General features: G+C 42.3%; 1 protein-coding gene across 5 annotated transcripts in view; it reads left to right on the top strand.

Annotated features, from left to right (window-relative positions):
• The window catches only part of tmem131 (transmembrane protein 131), a 28,063-nt gene that overhangs the window by 7,576 nt on the left and 2,500 nt on the right, over nucleotides 1-17,987 (top strand). For 2 of the 5 annotated variants that reach the window (XM_022767973.1, XM_022767970.1), the window contains exons 6-36: nucleotides 2,896-3,012; nucleotides 3,116-3,238; nucleotides 3,361-3,441; nucleotides 3,532-3,682; nucleotides 3,776-3,832; nucleotides 3,938-3,999; nucleotides 4,090-4,198; nucleotides 4,801-4,909; nucleotides 5,024-5,177; nucleotides 5,269-5,439; nucleotides 6,160-6,270; nucleotides 6,614-6,748; nucleotides 7,832-7,936; nucleotides 8,038-8,124; nucleotides 8,271-8,423; nucleotides 8,511-8,586; nucleotides 9,619-9,733; nucleotides 9,857-9,995; nucleotides 10,118-10,227; nucleotides 10,318-10,390; nucleotides 10,534-10,685; nucleotides 10,787-10,929; nucleotides 11,736-11,922; nucleotides 14,449-14,634; nucleotides 14,737-14,892; nucleotides 15,809-16,224; nucleotides 16,523-16,707; nucleotides 16,807-16,937; nucleotides 17,016-17,134; nucleotides 17,217-17,366; nucleotides 17,467-17,620. In XM_022767973.1, the coding sequence (XP_022623694.1) occupies nucleotides 2,896-3,012; nucleotides 3,116-3,238; nucleotides 3,361-3,441; nucleotides 3,532-3,682; nucleotides 3,776-3,832; nucleotides 3,938-3,999; nucleotides 4,090-4,198; nucleotides 4,801-4,909; nucleotides 5,024-5,177; nucleotides 5,269-5,439; nucleotides 6,160-6,270; nucleotides 6,614-6,748; nucleotides 7,832-7,936; nucleotides 8,038-8,124; nucleotides 8,271-8,423; nucleotides 8,511-8,586; nucleotides 9,619-9,733; nucleotides 9,857-9,995; nucleotides 10,118-10,227; nucleotides 10,318-10,390; nucleotides 10,534-10,685; nucleotides 10,787-10,929; nucleotides 11,736-11,922; nucleotides 14,449-14,634; nucleotides 14,737-14,892; nucleotides 15,809-16,224; nucleotides 16,523-16,707; nucleotides 16,807-16,937; nucleotides 17,016-17,134; nucleotides 17,217-17,366; nucleotides 17,467-17,620 (4,217 nt within the window). Of the gene's footprint in view, nucleotides 1-2,895; nucleotides 3,013-3,115; nucleotides 3,239-3,360; nucleotides 3,442-3,531; nucleotides 3,683-3,775; nucleotides 3,833-3,937; nucleotides 4,000-4,089; nucleotides 4,199-4,800; nucleotides 4,910-5,023; nucleotides 5,178-5,268; nucleotides 5,440-6,159; nucleotides 6,271-6,613; nucleotides 6,749-7,831; nucleotides 7,937-8,037; nucleotides 8,125-8,270; nucleotides 8,424-8,510; nucleotides 8,587-9,618; nucleotides 9,734-9,856; nucleotides 9,996-10,117; nucleotides 10,228-10,317; nucleotides 10,391-10,533; nucleotides 10,686-10,786; nucleotides 10,930-11,735; nucleotides 11,923-14,448; nucleotides 14,635-14,736; nucleotides 14,893-15,808; nucleotides 16,225-16,522; nucleotides 16,708-16,806; nucleotides 16,938-17,015; nucleotides 17,135-17,213; nucleotides 17,367-17,466; nucleotides 17,621-17,987 lie in introns of all 5 variants that reach the window. The other 3 variants (XM_022767971.1, XM_022767968.1, XM_022767972.1) reach the window with 2 other exon arrangements.

Raw genomic sequence — 17,987 nt, 5'->3', positions numbered from 1 at the left:
CGGCTCCGGGCCCTGAAGTCTCCAACTGCTTAGGGACATAGATGAGTTCCAGTGAATGAAGAGACGGTCCAATACACAGAATCACACAGTAAATAAAACAGTGAAAAACAGCAATAATATCAAGTGATCTGGTATATACAGTCTAAAAATAACACATACTGTCAGTGGAATTTAATAAAGCAAAGCACTAAAGTTTCCCAAGAGCATAGGTCTGAAATAACTCTACTAGGAAGATAAAGAAGAAGAGGAAACACATTCTGTACCTTGCAACAAATGACTGCAGTCATAGAGTGAAGGTCTATAGGACACAGACCTTGTGTTTTACTGGTAATGTGAAGCATTTCCAATATATATTTTCTGACACAGACATAACTCATGTTTTTTTGTACATGCATGCAGAGACTCCCTTTACAGGAAAGACCCGTTCTGTCGCTGCAGCCACTCTGTATGTATTTGTTTAAGTGGAGCCAAACAAGTGCTAAACAAGTGGTTGAAGGATGTATTGGCCAATACACTGCCCCAAGACATTGATTATGTACTGTAAGTTAGGTTGTCTAGAGGAGGATGTTTGTTGTTGTTGTTGTTTTAGCATGTGTGTGTGGTGTGGTTATACAGGACTCTCTGAGAAGGTTGTTTATTTCCAGATAGTTTTCTTTTGGATAAAACTAGGACCTATGAATTTTTGGCAACATGCAGTGAGCAGTTGTGAAAATAAATGTGTTGTGATCTTTATTCGAGGCTCTCATAACTTAGACTGAGCTGCATATAAAGAGAGGACAAATCGTACCCAAAGGAAAATCTTAAATGAGTTTTGGCACTCTAAAGAAATGTTTTCTTTTTTTTTTTTTCTTGAAACAGACAAAAGAACCTTTTAGACTGTAACTAAAACTGAGTTCAGAAAAGTGCATAAAGAGATCATGAACATAAAATGTCTGGTGCATTAATGTGGCGGTAATGTGGTAAGTGCAAAAATAAATTCAACTGCAGGACAGGGGAGTCTAGTTCACAAAGACGTTCAGTGGGAGGGAACTCAGTGCGGTTTTGAAGATAACAACCAAAGGCCTCGAGTCTTCTGTCATGGGGTGTGTTTGTATAAAGGCTTTGTACATTAGGGTAGACAAATTAACGTCTCCAGGGAGATCCTTTTTACAGATTTTTTAGTGGTGACATAATGTGCGATGGGAGGTTTTGGATTAATAGTTTTATGTGCCTGTCGTTTCCACCAGTTTTCTCCATGAAAGTTTTTGCAGCTTTTAAGAACAGGGTTACAGGTTGTTTGTAGTTCAGAGAGTTTCATGTTTTGGTATCCAGAGCCAATTTACTTTAATAAAAAGAATTAAAAAAAAAAAACTGATAGGAGAAAACACGTCAAAGAGCTTCATCCACTTGGGACATTTAATCTTTTGGTATTTTTCTTTAATAAATCCAGTACATGTTATTCCAAGACTACATGTACCTAATGTCTCTTTTGCTGTTTTATTTTAGGCTGGTTTTATGTGATTATATACTCCGATTCTTCTAGCCTCATATTCATTATCTATCCAGACATCTTTGCTGTGGTCACATGTTCCTGTGGCACATGTTTTGTATGAGTACTTACCCAGTGATTTATTACGTGTCCCAGCTAAATACTATGTACAAATACTTCAAAATATACACTGCATAGTATATTTGTATTTAAAACAAGTGAATGTACTTGACTTTCAGTTAAACTGGGACTTTGGAGCCCAACTGCCAGTTTTATGTGGCTCCTCCATTTCCTGTGTGGCTTTTATTATGGTGCACTTCAGTATGATAACTTCAAGTGTCTGGCTTTCAGAATTACCAGTGTATATAGCAAGGGTGTAATTTCCACCAGGGATGGGCGTGGGCGGGGGCGGGGGATGGGGCGGGGGATCTCCCCGTCCCTATTCAAAATCCTATATTTGTCTCCCTGACTTTTATAGTTTCAGGTTGATTTTCTTACAAACATCTCTTTAATGAATTGTCATCTCACCGGCCGGCCACAGCAGTCCAGATGAGACCTGAGAGGAGTTGATAAAACTGTTGTTTATCTGATTTGCCTTCAGTTATTACCCTGCAATCCGAGCAATAATCTGAAGGAGCAGGGGCAAGTGGGGCGACGAGTGCTTTTTCTTTATCTTTTTTTGCCCTGGGTTTCACCTCTCAGGCTCAGTCTGCCCCTACCTTGTTGGTGCAGGTTGTTTGGATTAAATCACATTAGATCATCAGATGCAAACACAAGATTATATATCGTCTCTATCTTTCCCATTAAGCGACTTAGTGAGTGTATGTTTGCTATTATGCCTTTTATCTTTTTTTTCTTTTTTTTTGCTTTATCAGTTCCACCAAGCCTTTATCTGTTTAGTGGTGAATTTCTCACACTAAAGTAAATGTGCACAAATGTTTTCCATATTCCACCGGCCTTTTACTGCTTCCATCTGAGAGTCTCTGAATGTTCTGCAGCAGCAGAGAAGAACAGGAAGATCCGTCCTGTCCTGTGCTGTTACATTCGTGTCCAACGTCTGGACATGACGTGAGGACTCGACGCCTTAGGTTGTCTTAGTCCATATAAATCAACAAGCTTTTTATTTAGCTGTTTCTGTGAATTATTCATGTTGCTGTAAATTGGCTGGAAAGTTTTCAGGCGTATCTGCAGCAAAAAAAAACCACCGAACAGTCGCCACCGAAATGCTAAAGTTGGAGTGTAGCTGTAATGTTTTCGTAGCAGTGGAAGTTAAGGTTTTTGCAGATGCGAGTGTTAAGATCTTTGTGGTTATTAGCCAAGCTGTTTCAGGGTCAGTACATGTGTGAATAACTCTGAGGCCATGATCTGCTCTGTTTATTAAAGTGTTTTCTGTCTTTTATTTTTCTTTTTTTCTGCTCTTTCATCAGATAATTCCACCAGGAGGGAACACGTCATTTGATGTGGTGTTTCTCGCACGAGTAGTTGGGAATGTAGAAAACACTTTATTTATTAACACCTCGCACCATGGAGTGTTTACATACCAGGTACAGACGTGAATAAACTATTTCTTTTTTTCCCCAAAGTTAAAGTTATGTATAATCAGAAGTGTCACTAACCTTTCTTTTTCTTTCCATCTCTGTCCTGAAGGTTTTTGGGGTCGGCATCCCAAACCCCTACAGACTGCGGCCCTTCATCGGGGCTCGAGTCCCAGTAAACAGCAGCTTCTCACCTCTAATAAACATCCACAACCCGTACAGTGAACCACTGCAGGTAACCCAGGGACATGAGACTCTCTGACGGTTAAATTTACACGTCTTTGATTTATTTTTGTGCGCCGGTAAATGTATTTGATGTGTAATAAGGTGTGTTGCTGTTCCCTCTCTTACTCCTAGGTTGTTGAGATGTACTCCAGTGGTGGGGATCTACATCTAGAGCTTCCCACAGGTCAACAGGGAGGCACTGGAAAATTATGGGTTAGTTTCAGCTTCTTCTGCTGTTTGTATCGAGTCTGATTTTGATTTGAGTTGAGTCCCAGTCACTCGCCCTGTATCTTCTCCCTCCAGGAGATTCCTCCGTTTGAGACGAAGGGGGTGATGAGAGCCAGCTTCTCATCCAGAGATGTAGACAACCACACGGCTTTCATCAGAATCAAAACCAATGCCCCCAACGAAGACCAGTTCATCATCCTGCCTGTAGAGGTGGAGGTCACATCAGGTGTGTTTTATTACCGACAGGACATTGTCTGTAACTCCCAGTGACATTTCAGCTTTCATCTTTTCATATTTTCTTTTTGATTATTCCGCGCAGCCCCCGGTATTTACTCCTCCACAGAGATGCTTGACTTTGGTACGCTGCGTTCACAAGGTAAAAAGTTCTACAAACGAAGCTACAACTTAATCACTTAATGTTTCTCTGGCCTCCTTTGCTCATTATCTTTCTCCTCTGTTTCCCGACTGCTTCGTGTTGCAGATCGTCCAAAACTGCTGAACCTACACCTTTTAAATTCAGGAACAAAAGATGTTCCAATTACAGTGGGTATCCTGAGTAGTCTTTTTAAATCCATATACTTAAACTGTTATCCTGCATCTTATGTAACCTGCTCTTTTATTTATAATTTACAGAGTGTACGCACAACCCCATCAAATGAAGCCGTCACAGTAGATTTCAAAGCAGTCACGCTAAAAGCAGGAGAGAGCAGATATACCAAAGTTGCAAGTATTACTTTTGATGGTAAGTCGTTCATTTGACATTTGTTCTTTTGAAATGTATTTGTTTTCTTATATAAACTAAAGTACGTTTTGGTTGCACATTCCCACCTGTGCCACCATACGCTTGATCCATTACCACCCACTTCTAACTGTGGAATATGATGCAGACACACATGAATAAAAAATATCTTCAGGAAGTGCAGTTACATGCACGTTTTCCACTGAACATAGGCTCTTAACCAGGAACCTTTGAACACGATGTGAGTCAAGATGCAGTTATGTGTGTTTACAGTGTGTTTTATATCAACTTCCTGTTTAAAAGGATTTTGTTTTAACTCAGTTTTAGGTTTATTCTTATGCTCTTGTGAAAATGAAAATAATCAGAAGCTTGTATAGTCACTACCTTTTCACCACTGTGTGTGTGTGTGTGCCTGATAACACATATCCAGTGGTTATTGTTTCTGCTCTCGACAGTGGTCTTCAGCTTTAATTTTTACATCATGCCCTTACTTTAGCAGTTTCATACACATTTTGGTTCAAGTGTTGCACAATTTCCTCTTGCAGGGCCTTGTATCTTTTTGCAGCGCACATATCTGCACTCTTTATCTTGTTTTTTCATTGCAGCTTCAAAAGCGAGAAGACCATATCAGTTCTCTGGTAAAATAACTGTTAAAGCAAAAGAAAAGAGCTACTCCAAGCTTGAAATCCCATACCAGGCAGAGGTTTTAGAAGGGTGAGTTATTTTGTGGATGCACATGGAGAGTGGGCGGCTTTATGTATTATATAGGAGGGGGGGGGAAAAAAAAACACTGCAGCTGTTTCACCGGTATGTAATTTCTTCTTGCAGCTACCTGGGCTTTGACCACACAGCTACATTGTTCCACATCAGGGACAGTCCTGTAGACCCAGTGGACAGACCCATCTTCCTCACAAATGCCTTTAATTTTGCAATCCGGATACACAATGTGTCCCTGCCCGAAGAGGCCAAAACCATGTTTAATGTGAGTGCCACCAATCATAGTGTGTATATATATATATATATATATATGCGTGGAGAGGAAAATGACATCACTTTTTCTCTTTCTGTTTCAGGTGCAGAACTTTAGTGCACCTATCCTCATCCCCCCACACGAGTCCCGTTACATCTTCTCCCTCCTCTTCCGGCCAGTCCGACCATCCATTCACATAGACAGCAACATCCTGCTGGTCACAAACGCATCAAAGTTCCACCTGCCTGTCCGGGCCTACACGGGCTTCTTGGAGGTACGCAACTGAGGAAGAATATCATTTTCAGTTTTCAGGCTAAGTGACAAACTCCGTCGCAGATAGAAAGGGTTGCATTAACTTTATTTTATGTATTTTAGGATGTTCAATTTTACCTTCAAAACTTGTTGGCTTGGAACTTACATGAAACCAAAACAAAAATGTAGATACTGCTCTAATCTTCATGAAATTCAAGGGGCAATAAAACAGATTCCTCTTTTAATCATGTGGAATAACAAACTGAATTACGATCTTGTTCTGTCTAAATATTATTTACAGGTAGGGAAAATAAATAAGTAAAATTCGTTTTGGCTTCATGTAAAACTGACTGTCTCACTGGCTAACTTTTTATTTGATGTAGCAGTCTTGCTTTAGCTGTGTAGCTGGTGGTTTCTCCCACCACAACTTCCAGAGGCCACAGTATAAAGTTACTGCAGCCTGGGCAGCAATGCAAAGCCAGAATGCAGTAACTACAGAAACAGATTACACTTACAGCAGCGTAGCTCAGGTGTTTCTCTCTGTTTTGTTGTTATGACAAATTTTAAGAAGCCGTGTATTTTATGGCAAAATTATTTTCTATGTGATATTACGCAAGATTCAGGTCTCAAAGTCAAGTTTGGCCAAATACGTAGTTTCTGTGTTTTGCCCATGTGTCATGAATCTTGGCGAGGACGTGTCTGTATAACGTGGTGTTTGTTCTTTGTGGCCTGGTGTGAACAGCCCCTGGTCCTGCCTCCCAGTCTGACGGAGAACCTCCTGGACTTTGGTGTCCGCAGTGCAACAGACACCAGCAGCATCACGTTTGTGGTGGTCAACAGTAATCCTATAGAGGTAAGAATGAATAGATATTATAAAGAGAAGAACTTCCTCGGCCTGTTTAGTTATTGTCTTTCCTGTTCATTGGCCAATATGCTCCTCAGTCCATTGAGTAAGGCATGCTTACGCAATCTTTAGAATATGCCGACGTGTGCTTTCAAACATTTTGGGTAAAACTTTATCATGTTGCAACATATTTTGCGCTAATATATTAATTCCCACAATGGTAGCTGATAGTGTTTCAGCAGTTTAGAGTTCAGTCACACATTGTCCAAAAGGACAAAAGAAATTTCAGTACAATGAGTGTTATACAATATTTTTTTGTCCTTGTCTTTTCACGCTACTTTCTGTCCTTTAGTTGGAGATCAAGTCCTGGCTGGTCACAGGAGACAGTCTTTCCATGGAGCTGCTGAAGACGGAGAAAGGAAACACAACAGTGGCCCTGAGTCGCCTGAGAGAGCTGCAGAACACTTCAGCCTCCCATCACAAAACAGTAAGACACCCCCCCACCCCACCCCACAGTGTCACGCTGCTTTTGGCTTTATCCGTTCGGTAGAAATCCCGAACTCTGGAGTAGGTGGGTGAGTCAGTGGGGAGCAGCGTCACATGACGTGTCAATATTCTCAGACAAGTTATGAACATTTTGTGTAGGTTCGTTTTTCATTAAACCTAAACATAAAACAGAAAGAAATGGTTCCTTTGCTTTGAACCTAAAAATGATTTTATACTTTATAATGAGGATTTTTATCAGAGATGATGTGAACAGCACTGTTACAATGCCGACCAAGCGCAGACTTTTTATTTTCACCATTAGCTATCATGCTAGGCAGCTAGCTGACTAAGATTACTAACACAGCTCATGCTAATGTTTGTTAAAGTAGGTCTTCTAGCTGCTGAGCGCAGTGATGCTAACTCTACTCGCTCTGACTCTGTTTCTGACTGGAGTGCTGCAGCAGACAAACACACAGTGATGTCAGTGACTCAGCATGACCAGGCAAAACAGGAGGAATGAATGTGGGATCAGAAGGAAGACATATGGATCACAGAACAGACCAGGACACAGAGGGACATGGATATGAATTGCATTTGCTTAGTAAAACTTCCTGAATTTTGTTATCAGGTCAAATCTGTCATGAAATATTTTTCATTTTAGTATGTAAATTCCAAACCTTACATCATACCTCTCTTCAGTGTTTAATACAAGTTTTGTATTAAAACAAAGACTGAACGGTTTAAATTTTAAAAGAAAATTCTTGCTTATTGTTGTTACCAGATAGAACCGTGTTAATCCATGAAAACCCGTGAGAGAAATGTCATTTTGATATTACATACTTAGAGTATGTTAAGGATACCTGTTATTTTCACCTACTTCCCTTAAGTGTTTGTAAGTTTCATTATGTCAGATATGAAACCACAGTATCTCAAAACCAGGTTGCAGATAAAGTGTTCTTATTCCAAAGTCACGAAATTAAAGATGAAAGTACTTTACAGCCAGCAGCTTCCTGATTTTGAGAGTCTTTACTTTATATGTTAAAAAAGACTCTAAACTGATGTTCATATTTTTCTCCCTGCAAAGGTGATATTAGCATCCGGCTATTACGCAGCATTCAGAGTGACACTGGTGGCCAAGGCACTGGAGGGTGCGTACGATGGAGCCGTACACATAACCACAGATTATGAGGTAGGACGGCAGTCGTGTGGTTTTTAACGCCGTTCTTCTTCAGTAAAATGCAACCAGCGTTTAATGTGTGATGCTGACGTGAATATTTCTTTTTCCCTCAGATATTAACCATCCCAGTGAAAGCTCTGATCGCAGTGGGCACGTTAAACAGTTCTCCCAAACACATCGTTTTACCACCTTCATTTCCGGTAAGCAACATTAAGATGCATTTGCGAAATAAGATTTCACACCTGTCCTGCAAAGATAAAGTGCGAATTTACCTTCCTGTTAATCACCCAAAGGTGTTGTAAGTGTTGACGTATCTGTATATGTTCTTTTTTTTGTTTTCATTCAGGGGAAAGTTGTTCATCAAAGCTTCAGCATACAGAGCTCTTTCACACAGAAAGTGAGGCTGCAGCAGATCCGCTCCCTGACAGAAGATATACGTTTTTATTACAAACGGCTCCGCAACAACAAGGACGAGCTGGAGCCCAGACGTAAATCTAAGGTAGAGAATCGCCTCGAGGAGTCTGAATCAGCGAGACACATTTCTCCTTATAGACACAAACTTATTTCATTTCTCCATCTTTTTCAGGTGGCAAATATTTATTTTGACGCCAGCTTGCAGTGTGGTGATCACTGTTATGTCGGGCTGCCCATTGTGCTTAAATGTAAGTTTTTTTTTTTTTTTTTGAGTGCGTGTAACATTCAAATCTCATGCAAAATTAAAGTCCCATTCAGACCGGATTTATTTCTCCAGGGGAGGTGGGGTGGTTTAACACCAGCTGCCCTGGTCAGCGTCACGTATGTAGGTAATCTTTCCCCCACAGCCCGGTAATAATTACAACCATTACTGTTTTTTTGGCAACATCAATATCCCGGAGCAACGTCCATGAATCTTAGAGTTGATCTCTGAGATTTTTCCACAGGAAAAAGCAGCTTCTCCTTCTAATTTTCTCTTCTTTTTTTTGTTTTTTTTGTTTTTAAATCAGTACAGTGTGAAATTGAAGGAAACCAAAAATTGATAATCTGATAGATGTGAACATGCTAACACTAACAAATAAAAAGTTAAAGCCATGAGGAGAGCAAGATCCCATAAAAGGGGATCAGATCTGCTGTTGTGATGTTAGCTAATGGCCCTGGTATTCTGTTAGAGCCCTGGTTTTTCTTTTGTTAGCTTTTATTTGTTTACATTTCAGCAAATAAAAGTTTGCTGAATTACCTATTAACAGATCCTTGCTGCTTTGATGCTGAAGACAAGTTAAAAACATGATTATTCTCGGGCAGGTTCGGCAGTTATAAGGAATGTCTTTTCTCTCTGAGCATTTATGGACTTTTATTTGCAATGAACATCAGAGATACTGATACCCTCAGCAAGTACAAGTCACACTGAATGATATTAATGTGCGCCTCACGTCTGAGTTGTGATACCGAGCAGTATTACGATTTTGACTCAAATTCACCTGACGCAGTATTGCCTCACATCTTCCCCCTCCATTCCTACCCCTGGCTTTCTTTTTGGCTCCGTCCTGTGGACTGTCCGGGCCTATTTTGTGATGTTTAAAACGCCGGCCAGAACTTTGAGTTAAATTACCGAGGAGCACAGTGAATATTTTGTTCCTCGCCTCCCTCTGTAATGCTAATCCCATCTGAATGGGATCCAAATCCAAATTTAAATGGTTAATATGTTCTTTCTTCCACAGCTGAGTCCAAGCCTCATGGGCTGGCGTTACAGGAGGATATCTGGGATGCTGATGTGGATCTACATCAGAAACTTCTCAGACGATGGAAAGAGCTGAAAGAACGTGCAGGACACAAGTAAAGACACCAGGGATTCAGTGATCTTGGGCTTTGGTCATCAAATTTCACTGTTAAATGACTCGGTCGTCTTCGGTGAACCATTTAAAGAGTTTCACAAGATGTTTCTTTTCTTGCCCCAAGGATTGAAGCCATCTTTGAAGTCAACACAGACCTGCAGAAAAACGTGCAAGCTAAAATAACAGCGCACTTGACCTGGCCCTCACTGGTCAACTCGTCACAACGAATTACGTTCCCTCTGACCAACACAAACAGCTCCTCTGTGAGTAGAAACAATCCACCTCTTGTTCCTGCATGTCCAATAACACGCGCGGGACTGTTTTAAGGTGTTGTTTATGTTGTGTTTTTGAAATTGAGGTGGGAAATGTTTCTGTTTCTCTGCAGGATGAGGAAGTGATTCTGCAGAATCCTGCCGACGTCCCCGTCTACGTCCAAGTTCTCCCCTTGGCTCTGTTGCCCAACCCCTCAGTGTTCTCTGGAAAACTGGCTGACAGGTGAAAAGTCTCCACAAAAACCTTCACGCTCTTGTTCTTTATCCCCTCATCTTACTCTTGATGGTAATCCTCTAAAACTTCACTTCCCAGGTTTCCATTGGGAAATTTGTCCAACATCAACATCGACACAAACACCTTTGAGTTCCAGGTTCACAGAAATCAAGTGAGTGCTACAGGAGTGACGATTGACTTCAGCGTTAGTCAAGAATTTAGAGAATCAGCTGCTTGGCATAACCACATTCCTCTGGTCCTGAGGCAGCATGTGGAAGCTGTTTGACTCTAACAGGCGCTCTGTTTGTTTGGCAGACATCCCTAATGAAGACCAGTACCGGTTTCGCAGAGGGCTCAACCAGACCCTTTGTGTACAACCTCGTCCTGCTGCCCGGTGAAGTAAAGTCGTTCAGCGTGAGGTTCACTCCCATCAGCAACCACAGTGTCTCCTCCCTCCTCATAGTCCGGTAATGTCTCTGTTTTTTAATGTCACTAAACAAACAGTCCCTTTTCAATTAAATGTGTGTTTCTCTTCTAACATTGTGTCCTTCACTGGGAATCTGTTCAGGAACAATCTGACTGTGATCGACACGATCGTGCTCCACGGACGAGGGACGACGGAGAGCCTGAAAGTTGCGGGGAAGCCTCCGGGACAAGGCAGCTCGCTGAGGTTCAAGATGACTGAGGCCCTTCTGAAAGACTGCACAGAGAGTGAGTTTGTGTTGCTGAGGCCCACGTCAATGTCAACATGGACTCTGTTTCACTTGGGACAAAATCCATCAGCACCACAAAATCTAAGCAGATGCAGCATGAGTACAGGAATATCAGTGCATTCTCAGATTGTTTACTGCTCATCATTAACATCAGCCTATTTGATAATATGATGTATAATAAGAATCCAGATTTATTCTACATTTCTTTTCACATTTTGATTTTCGAGTCGTAGCTGTCATCCCCACTCCAGTCAGTCCTGTGGTTCTCACATATTGGGGGAATATGAAACCATTTTTATGAACAAATACTGTTTCCTTTGAGATGTCTCCATGTTCTAAAGTGTAGTTAAACTATAAGGAAATTAAATCCAATACCTGCGTTTATGCGTTCACACACATTTTTGTTATTCTGAGCGATTCTCCAACAATATTATCTCATGCACGCGGAGTGAGTTTGTGTGTGTGTTGTATTTTGGACAAGGACCACACTTAAAGCACAGATGCATTCACAAAGTCTCTCCTGCATAAATGGTCTCTGTCTGGCATTTAAGTTATCATTACATAAATATATTTCATCCAAAAGAACGAAAGAAAAGTGGGAAATACCGTGCCACAAGTGTTATCCTCTACCTTTTCAAATTAAAAGCATGCTAAATCCACAAAGTCCTGCGCAAAAACGTACACACCACTACGTATCAAGTGTGTGTGTATAGTCTGGTACAGACATGGAAACAGTCTTGGTTGACCTGTGTCTCTTGTTAAAAACCGCTATATCATTAATTATTATCCCTTCATTTATTTCAGAGACAAAAGTCAAAGAGCCAAACTTCACCCTGAAGAGAACCTTCAGGGTGGAGAACACAGGCCTGCTCCCGATCACCATCAGATCAGCAGAAATCAACGGACAAGCCTGTGAAGGATACGGATTCAAAGTTCTCAATTGTCAAGAATTTGCACTTAAGCCAAATGCTTCAAAAGACCTCATCATACTGTATTTGAACAAACTGCCACGTGTGTGTGTGTGTGCGCTCTCCTCTCCTCACCAGCCACAAGCTCTATTAATACTTGTCCTCAGCCTCTCCGGCTGAGTAAGCCTTCAGTAAGAGGATGAATTGGCTCTCTGTCTCTCTGCAGCCTCAGGTCTCATTTTTCATCATCACTTGTTATCCATTTACAAATTAAAAAAAAAAAAAACCTAAAATACTTGAATGTTTTCAGCTCAGAATTTATAGCTGAAAACATGTCGGCGTGCACCCCCTGTGTGTCTAAGTTCCTCTTTCATGATCAGGAACAGTGTCCTTGTGCTGGCTTTGGTGAAACTAAGTTAATTTCCCCTTACCACCTATCCTGACATCAGTGTTAAAACTGTCGTCTGCTGGCTTCCTGTGACAGTTTCTGTCATTCTAATAACAAAGGTGTCATTTTTAAAATGGTACAACCACTGTAGATATTTGCCTGCTGAGTGCTTCCAAATGCCACTAGACTATGGGTCAGTTCTGCTTTGCTGTGACACTAATAATAAGCTATTAAACTACTGTAAACTCCCAACAATCAAATGATGACATAACAAGTTGCTGAAATTGTAATAGAAGTGATAAATCTGCTCCTATAATTAAACTTTGAAGTGACATGTTTTAAAAGCCCTACACGCCCATGGGTGTCTCCACATATTTTACCTCTTCTCAGAACTGTGGGTGTGAACGTAATGTTAACCTACACCTGTCGCAATTTCTACCTTTATCGCTGTCATTGGTAGAAAACGGGCCTTTTTTCACAGAAGAAGACATTGTGACATGTGGCAGCAGGAAAAGCACAAATGTAAATAATGAAATGAATTACTTAGTGGATGCTGGTCCACTGTCGGGGCTCGACTGGGACGCTGAGCCGTGTTAATAGAAACACACCCAAAATGTGTGCTGTGATAAAGTCGACTCCTAGCAGAGCTCTGCCCAGGGCTGTAATCAGCCGATATGACTGAAAACACGTGTTTCATTTGCACAGTGTCCAATGTATCAAACATAAAGCCACGGCAACTGCACTGATAGTTTTTCTGATTTGGATTAAGCTTGCCGGCTGTAAAGGAGCAGATGCTGGCGGCTCGCCAACTCACTTGCTACTCGCTTTCAGAGTCCACACGACGGCAGCAAGTCGTGACAAGTAATCAGATCGTTTGCCTCAGTGAACTGCATACCACCTTATGATGCATTTTACATTCAGATGGTATGAATAAAATGTGCAGTATTTAGATGAGTGATCCAGTTGGTTTAGGAGGTAGCAGCTGATTCAGGCAGATCTCTGAGGGGGATTGAGGTGTGGCCTGTAAGTGATGGTGCAGTCGGACCACATTTTGGACGAATGGACCTGCCTCCTTCAGTTATCAGAGTTCAATCTGATCAAACATGCAAAATTGTGAGGCTGTTCCCTGTGGAGCCAATCAGACACCCAGGGTGGGACAGACCTCTTATTCAGGAACTATTGTTTGTCTAGATTCTTGTTTTATGACTGCAGGAGAAAGCAGGATGTTGTGTAGGTGCAGTGTAAGTGTAATGGCGTGAGGGTAATGACAGTAAAATGTGATAAAACAATGTATAATTTATAACTGTGTTCTGTTACGTCTCACAGTTTGTGTTTACTACCTTCCCTGGCAGTTTCCTGTCCCGCCTGCAAGTAAATGCTGCTGAACGGATTTCGGTCTGACCACAGCTCAACTTTAGATATTGCACATTAAATTTTATCAATGTCGGCACCAGTGCAACGACTGCTGATAATGGTGAACAAAGTGAACTCGCAACTTTTCCATCTAGTTTCATTCTGCCTCAGACTTTTCTCACACAGCAGACACTCTGACTCATCATTGCAGGAAAAGCACAGGTGGAGCCAATAACAACACCTGCTCCTGATACTTTGTTCTATTGAAGTGACCCAGACATTGAATCATGCCAGTTAGCCAGAAAGCACAATGGCAGGGACTGGTGCTGACGCACCCAAATGGAATGTGGCAATTACTAATGTTATCAATTGCCCCTGTGCTTTCTATTACTGTCACTTTCACAACATTTTGAACTTAAATTTGCTCTAGCAGCTACTTGATCGGCCAGAAAAGAGATAAGTTGTACCATAAACGCTCAGGGTCACATGCAGCGCGATGTGTTTGCAGTGCCAGAGAGACGCGGCTTTCTCAAACAGGTTTGCTGCACGCCCCGCCTCAGATGTGTTCATTTTAACTGTCAGTCTGTAAAGGACATTTGCTGCTTTTATCCAGACAAAGGAGATTTCAAACCTTCTCACGCCACACTTCGCAGTCACTGGGCAGATTGAAAAGACTGTTGAACTAGTGTTTTCAGACCACAGACTAGATGCTGATGCTGACAGATGGTTCACAGATTCCTGAATCACCTCCCAGGTTTTCCAATTAGCCTTCACTCGTGTCCTCTGATCTCTTGGCTGTAATTAAGAGTCCTACTTGGATCTCAGGTTTTTGATTTTAAAAAAGACATTTCTCTCCTTTTTCTCACAGGTTTACACCCGACTTCACTTCATCTCGAGTGATCCGGGAGCTGAAATTAGTGACATGTGGAGGCTCTGAGTTTGTGTTTGTCCTGAACGCCTCCTTGCCCTACCACATGTTAGCTGCATGTGCAGAGACCCTGCCCAGACCGAGCTGGGAGCTGGAGCTCTACATCATAGTATCTCTCATTATGAGGTAAATGTTGCTCCGTGGCATCGAGACGACACGAGAAACGCCAAAACACTTTACTTCAACCTGACGAACAGCTGAGGATTGTTTCTGTTTTTGTCTCTGCAGTTCCATGTTTCTGTTGGTGATTGCCACGGCGTACCTGGAGGCTCAGAGCATCTGGGAGCCTTTCAAGAGACGTGTGTCTGTGGAGTCCAACTCCACCTTGGAGACTGGGAGACCATTTAATCTCAGGGACATTGTGCAAATTCACAGTGATTCAAAGTAAGTGACACATGGAAAAGAGTGAGTTGCATCGTTTATCAAGCCATATGATATTATCACTACACAGAATCATATATTGTTAAATTAATGTGGATAAAGACCAACTTTAAAAACAAAGTATTCAATATTTTGGAGCGTAACATGAACATTTAATCGACACCTTGTTAACTGCTCTTGAATCGGCTCTGAAGCCTTCGAGTAACATGCGGTCACTCTGATTGATCAGGTGATTTAACGGCTCGGACACACTGAAGAAGCTCAGCTGCTCCTGGACTCTGGTGAAGTGTCGGTGGCTAACCACTGGCCACAGTTTTTGCCATGCATGGTGCTGTAACCACTAATCGGCCTCTATCACTGGCTATTCAGCTGCTTTGTATGTTTAATCTGAGGCCGACTGTGAGAGCGAGTTGTCTCACAGGCAAATTAGTGATTTCACCCATCAAGTGCAGCCTCTCCTTACATTTGTCTTTTATCCAGACGCAAACCACAGACTGAACCTGAACCTCACAGCAGCACATCACACAGTCAGTTAAAACTGACGGAAGCCACAGTTTTTGTTCTGTCTAATCAGAAGACATGAGACTGTGCGAGTGATACACGACATTTCATCAGCTTCTGTTGGCTCTACTTCTATGAGGTCAGCTCAGTGCGTCAGGGCCCTGAACATCATGGATCTTCGTGTAAAATTTCTTATCTTAACTGACGTGACAATAAACTTAAGTAAAAAAAAAAGTAACTAAGAAAGTCACTTCCAGGAGATTCTCTGCTTTCTGAAATGAAGAGGAAATTGACGACAGAACGAAGTCAATACCTTATAATATATGAACAGATTCAAAGAAAGTGGATTTAAGCGTCAGAAATGTAACTGGAGAGCGTTTAACAGACTTTTGTCAATGTTGTCATTGAATCATTGCAGCGACTCACCCCAGAACTCCAGAGGATTGTATGCGTCCAGCAACGGAGCAGCGCGGCCTGGAGGCCGACAGGCCAACAGCCGCACCATATCAGACTCCGACAGCCAAGACAAGAGGTCCAGGATCGGCTTCAGCCGCCCACCTATGCAAGCTACTTCCTCCCAGCTGACCAAAGGAAGTACAACCTCAGGCCAAGAAGGTCCTCCAGCCGCCTGCCAGCTAACCAACCGCAAGGCTCGGAGCACCAAACAACTGGACCTCCAGAATCAAACTTTACCCGTGTCGTCGCTGCCTCACAGAAGCCTCTGCCCTGAGGAAGCAGAATACGCCAACCTGATAGGAGCCATGGACAACGACCTCGACCGTCCAGAGTCACTCAGTGCCGAGGCTCTACAGGAGCAGTCCGTACAAAACAAAGGTACACAGGTTCTTACAGCACGGGTCTCTGTAACCACTCACAGGTCGAGAATACCTGCGCATCCGTCTTTTGACAGAAAACACAAATTAGTTTTAGTTGATTTTTATTATTTATTTTATCCTTTTTTAACATTTTTGATTTTTAAAATGAGACATGTCCGTCTCCTTTTCTACATACATTTACATTTAGTGTTTTGAGGCTACAGCTGTCACCTTCTTTGTGTAGTTACCATGGTTACAGGTGTCTTCTGCAAGATGCCCCTCTGAGGTTAACACTGGTGTTGTTATTGTTTGCACAGTGTTGGAATCCAAAGGGAAGCTGCGGGGTAAAACAAAAGCCCAGAGGAAGAAGGAAGAGAAGGAGAAGAAATCAACAGGAAAGACTCAGGGAGACGAGCTGAAAGATAACCTGGCTGACAACGACGACAGCTCCTCCACCACGACAGAGACCTCCAATCCAGATGTGGAGACAAACATCAGAGAGGTAAATAATAATGACGTTGTCCATCTCACATTAACTCTCTTGTTGTACGTATTAAAGTTATGGATTTTATTAAAACCCGTTTCCCATCATGTCTTCCAGGAACCAGTGAAAAAGAAAGGAAGGACGGTAACCGCTGGAAATGTGAAAGAAGAAACTTCAAACTTCTCAATCAAGCCCAAAACCAAGAAGCAAGGAACCACAAAGAAAGAGGCCCAAGCAGAAAAATCCAGGTTTGCTTTTAATTAAAATGTCATTTTGTCTTTTGTTTTTTTTCTATCCTCTTTTTGACAAAGATCTCTTGTCCTCAGTTCTCTGGAGCTGCCGTATGTGACGCCGCTGGAGAACAAACAGCGTAAGAGCTTCACATCCAAAAATCTCCACCCTCTCGCCGCCATCCCAAAGACGAAACCCCTGCAGAAGCAAAGATGTGAGTTTTGTTCTTCTTAATGTCGTCACTTTGCCTTTTGTCTGGATACCAGATGTGTTTGACACGTTTGTTTTGGCAGTAGATGGGAATCTGGAGGACGGGCGTCCGTCTCTGTTGGCCAAACTCCTGTCCAGCAGCTCGGTGCCTGAACCGGGCCACAGCAGCAGCTCTGAGGGCGAGAAGGACTTTGCTTCTCCGGAGTGGGATGTTCCTCTTACAAAAAACAGCATCCGTAAGTGGAGACCCCCCCGACACCGTCCCGTCATGTCAGCTGACTGTGCTTCTCGTGCCCGTTTCAAATATTCACTGTGCGCTCTCCTGTTCTCCTCAAGCGGAGGCAGATAGTCTGCAGCAGATCTCCCTCCAGACTATAAACGCAGACCCTTTCCTGAAGAGATCGGCCACAGCCGGGACCGGCTCCCCTCCGCCGACCTCCCCCAGCATACTGTCCCGCGGCACCTACAGCAGTGTGCTCAACAGCAACAGGTATCCACTGGTGGTCGAACGCACAACTTAACGGCACTAATGAAACAGTCAGCTCTTCCTGTTTCTCCAGCATCATTTCCAGAAACTGTCACAACACCAAGGTCCTTTTTTTAAAACTATAAATTCTGTCGTTTGTGAAAAGTTTTTATGCTTCTTCAACAACATAAGACAGATCAGGAGCCTGATATCATGTGACTGTCCTCCTCTGTGCTCTTCAAGGGACATAGATGCTAAATTCAAATCAAGCCCTTCATTTTTTTTCCTACTAGATTTCTTGTTGCTGTCATTTTTTTAACCTTTGTAAATGGTTTTCTTTCCGCTGGTTTCTGGCCTTAAACACGTTCCCATTTCTAAGGAAATTTTTAAA

The sequence above is a fragment of the Seriola dumerili genome, unplaced genomic scaffold (assembly GCF_002260705.1).
Source record: "Seriola dumerili isolate Sdu_G_001 unplaced genomic scaffold, Sdu_1.0 BDQW01001323.1, whole genome shotgun sequence".
NCBI lineage: Eukaryota > Metazoa > Chordata > Actinopteri > Carangiformes > Carangidae > Seriola > Seriola dumerili.
Note: the sequence above shows the minus strand (reverse complement) of the source record. Positions and strands in the feature narration are given on the sequence as shown.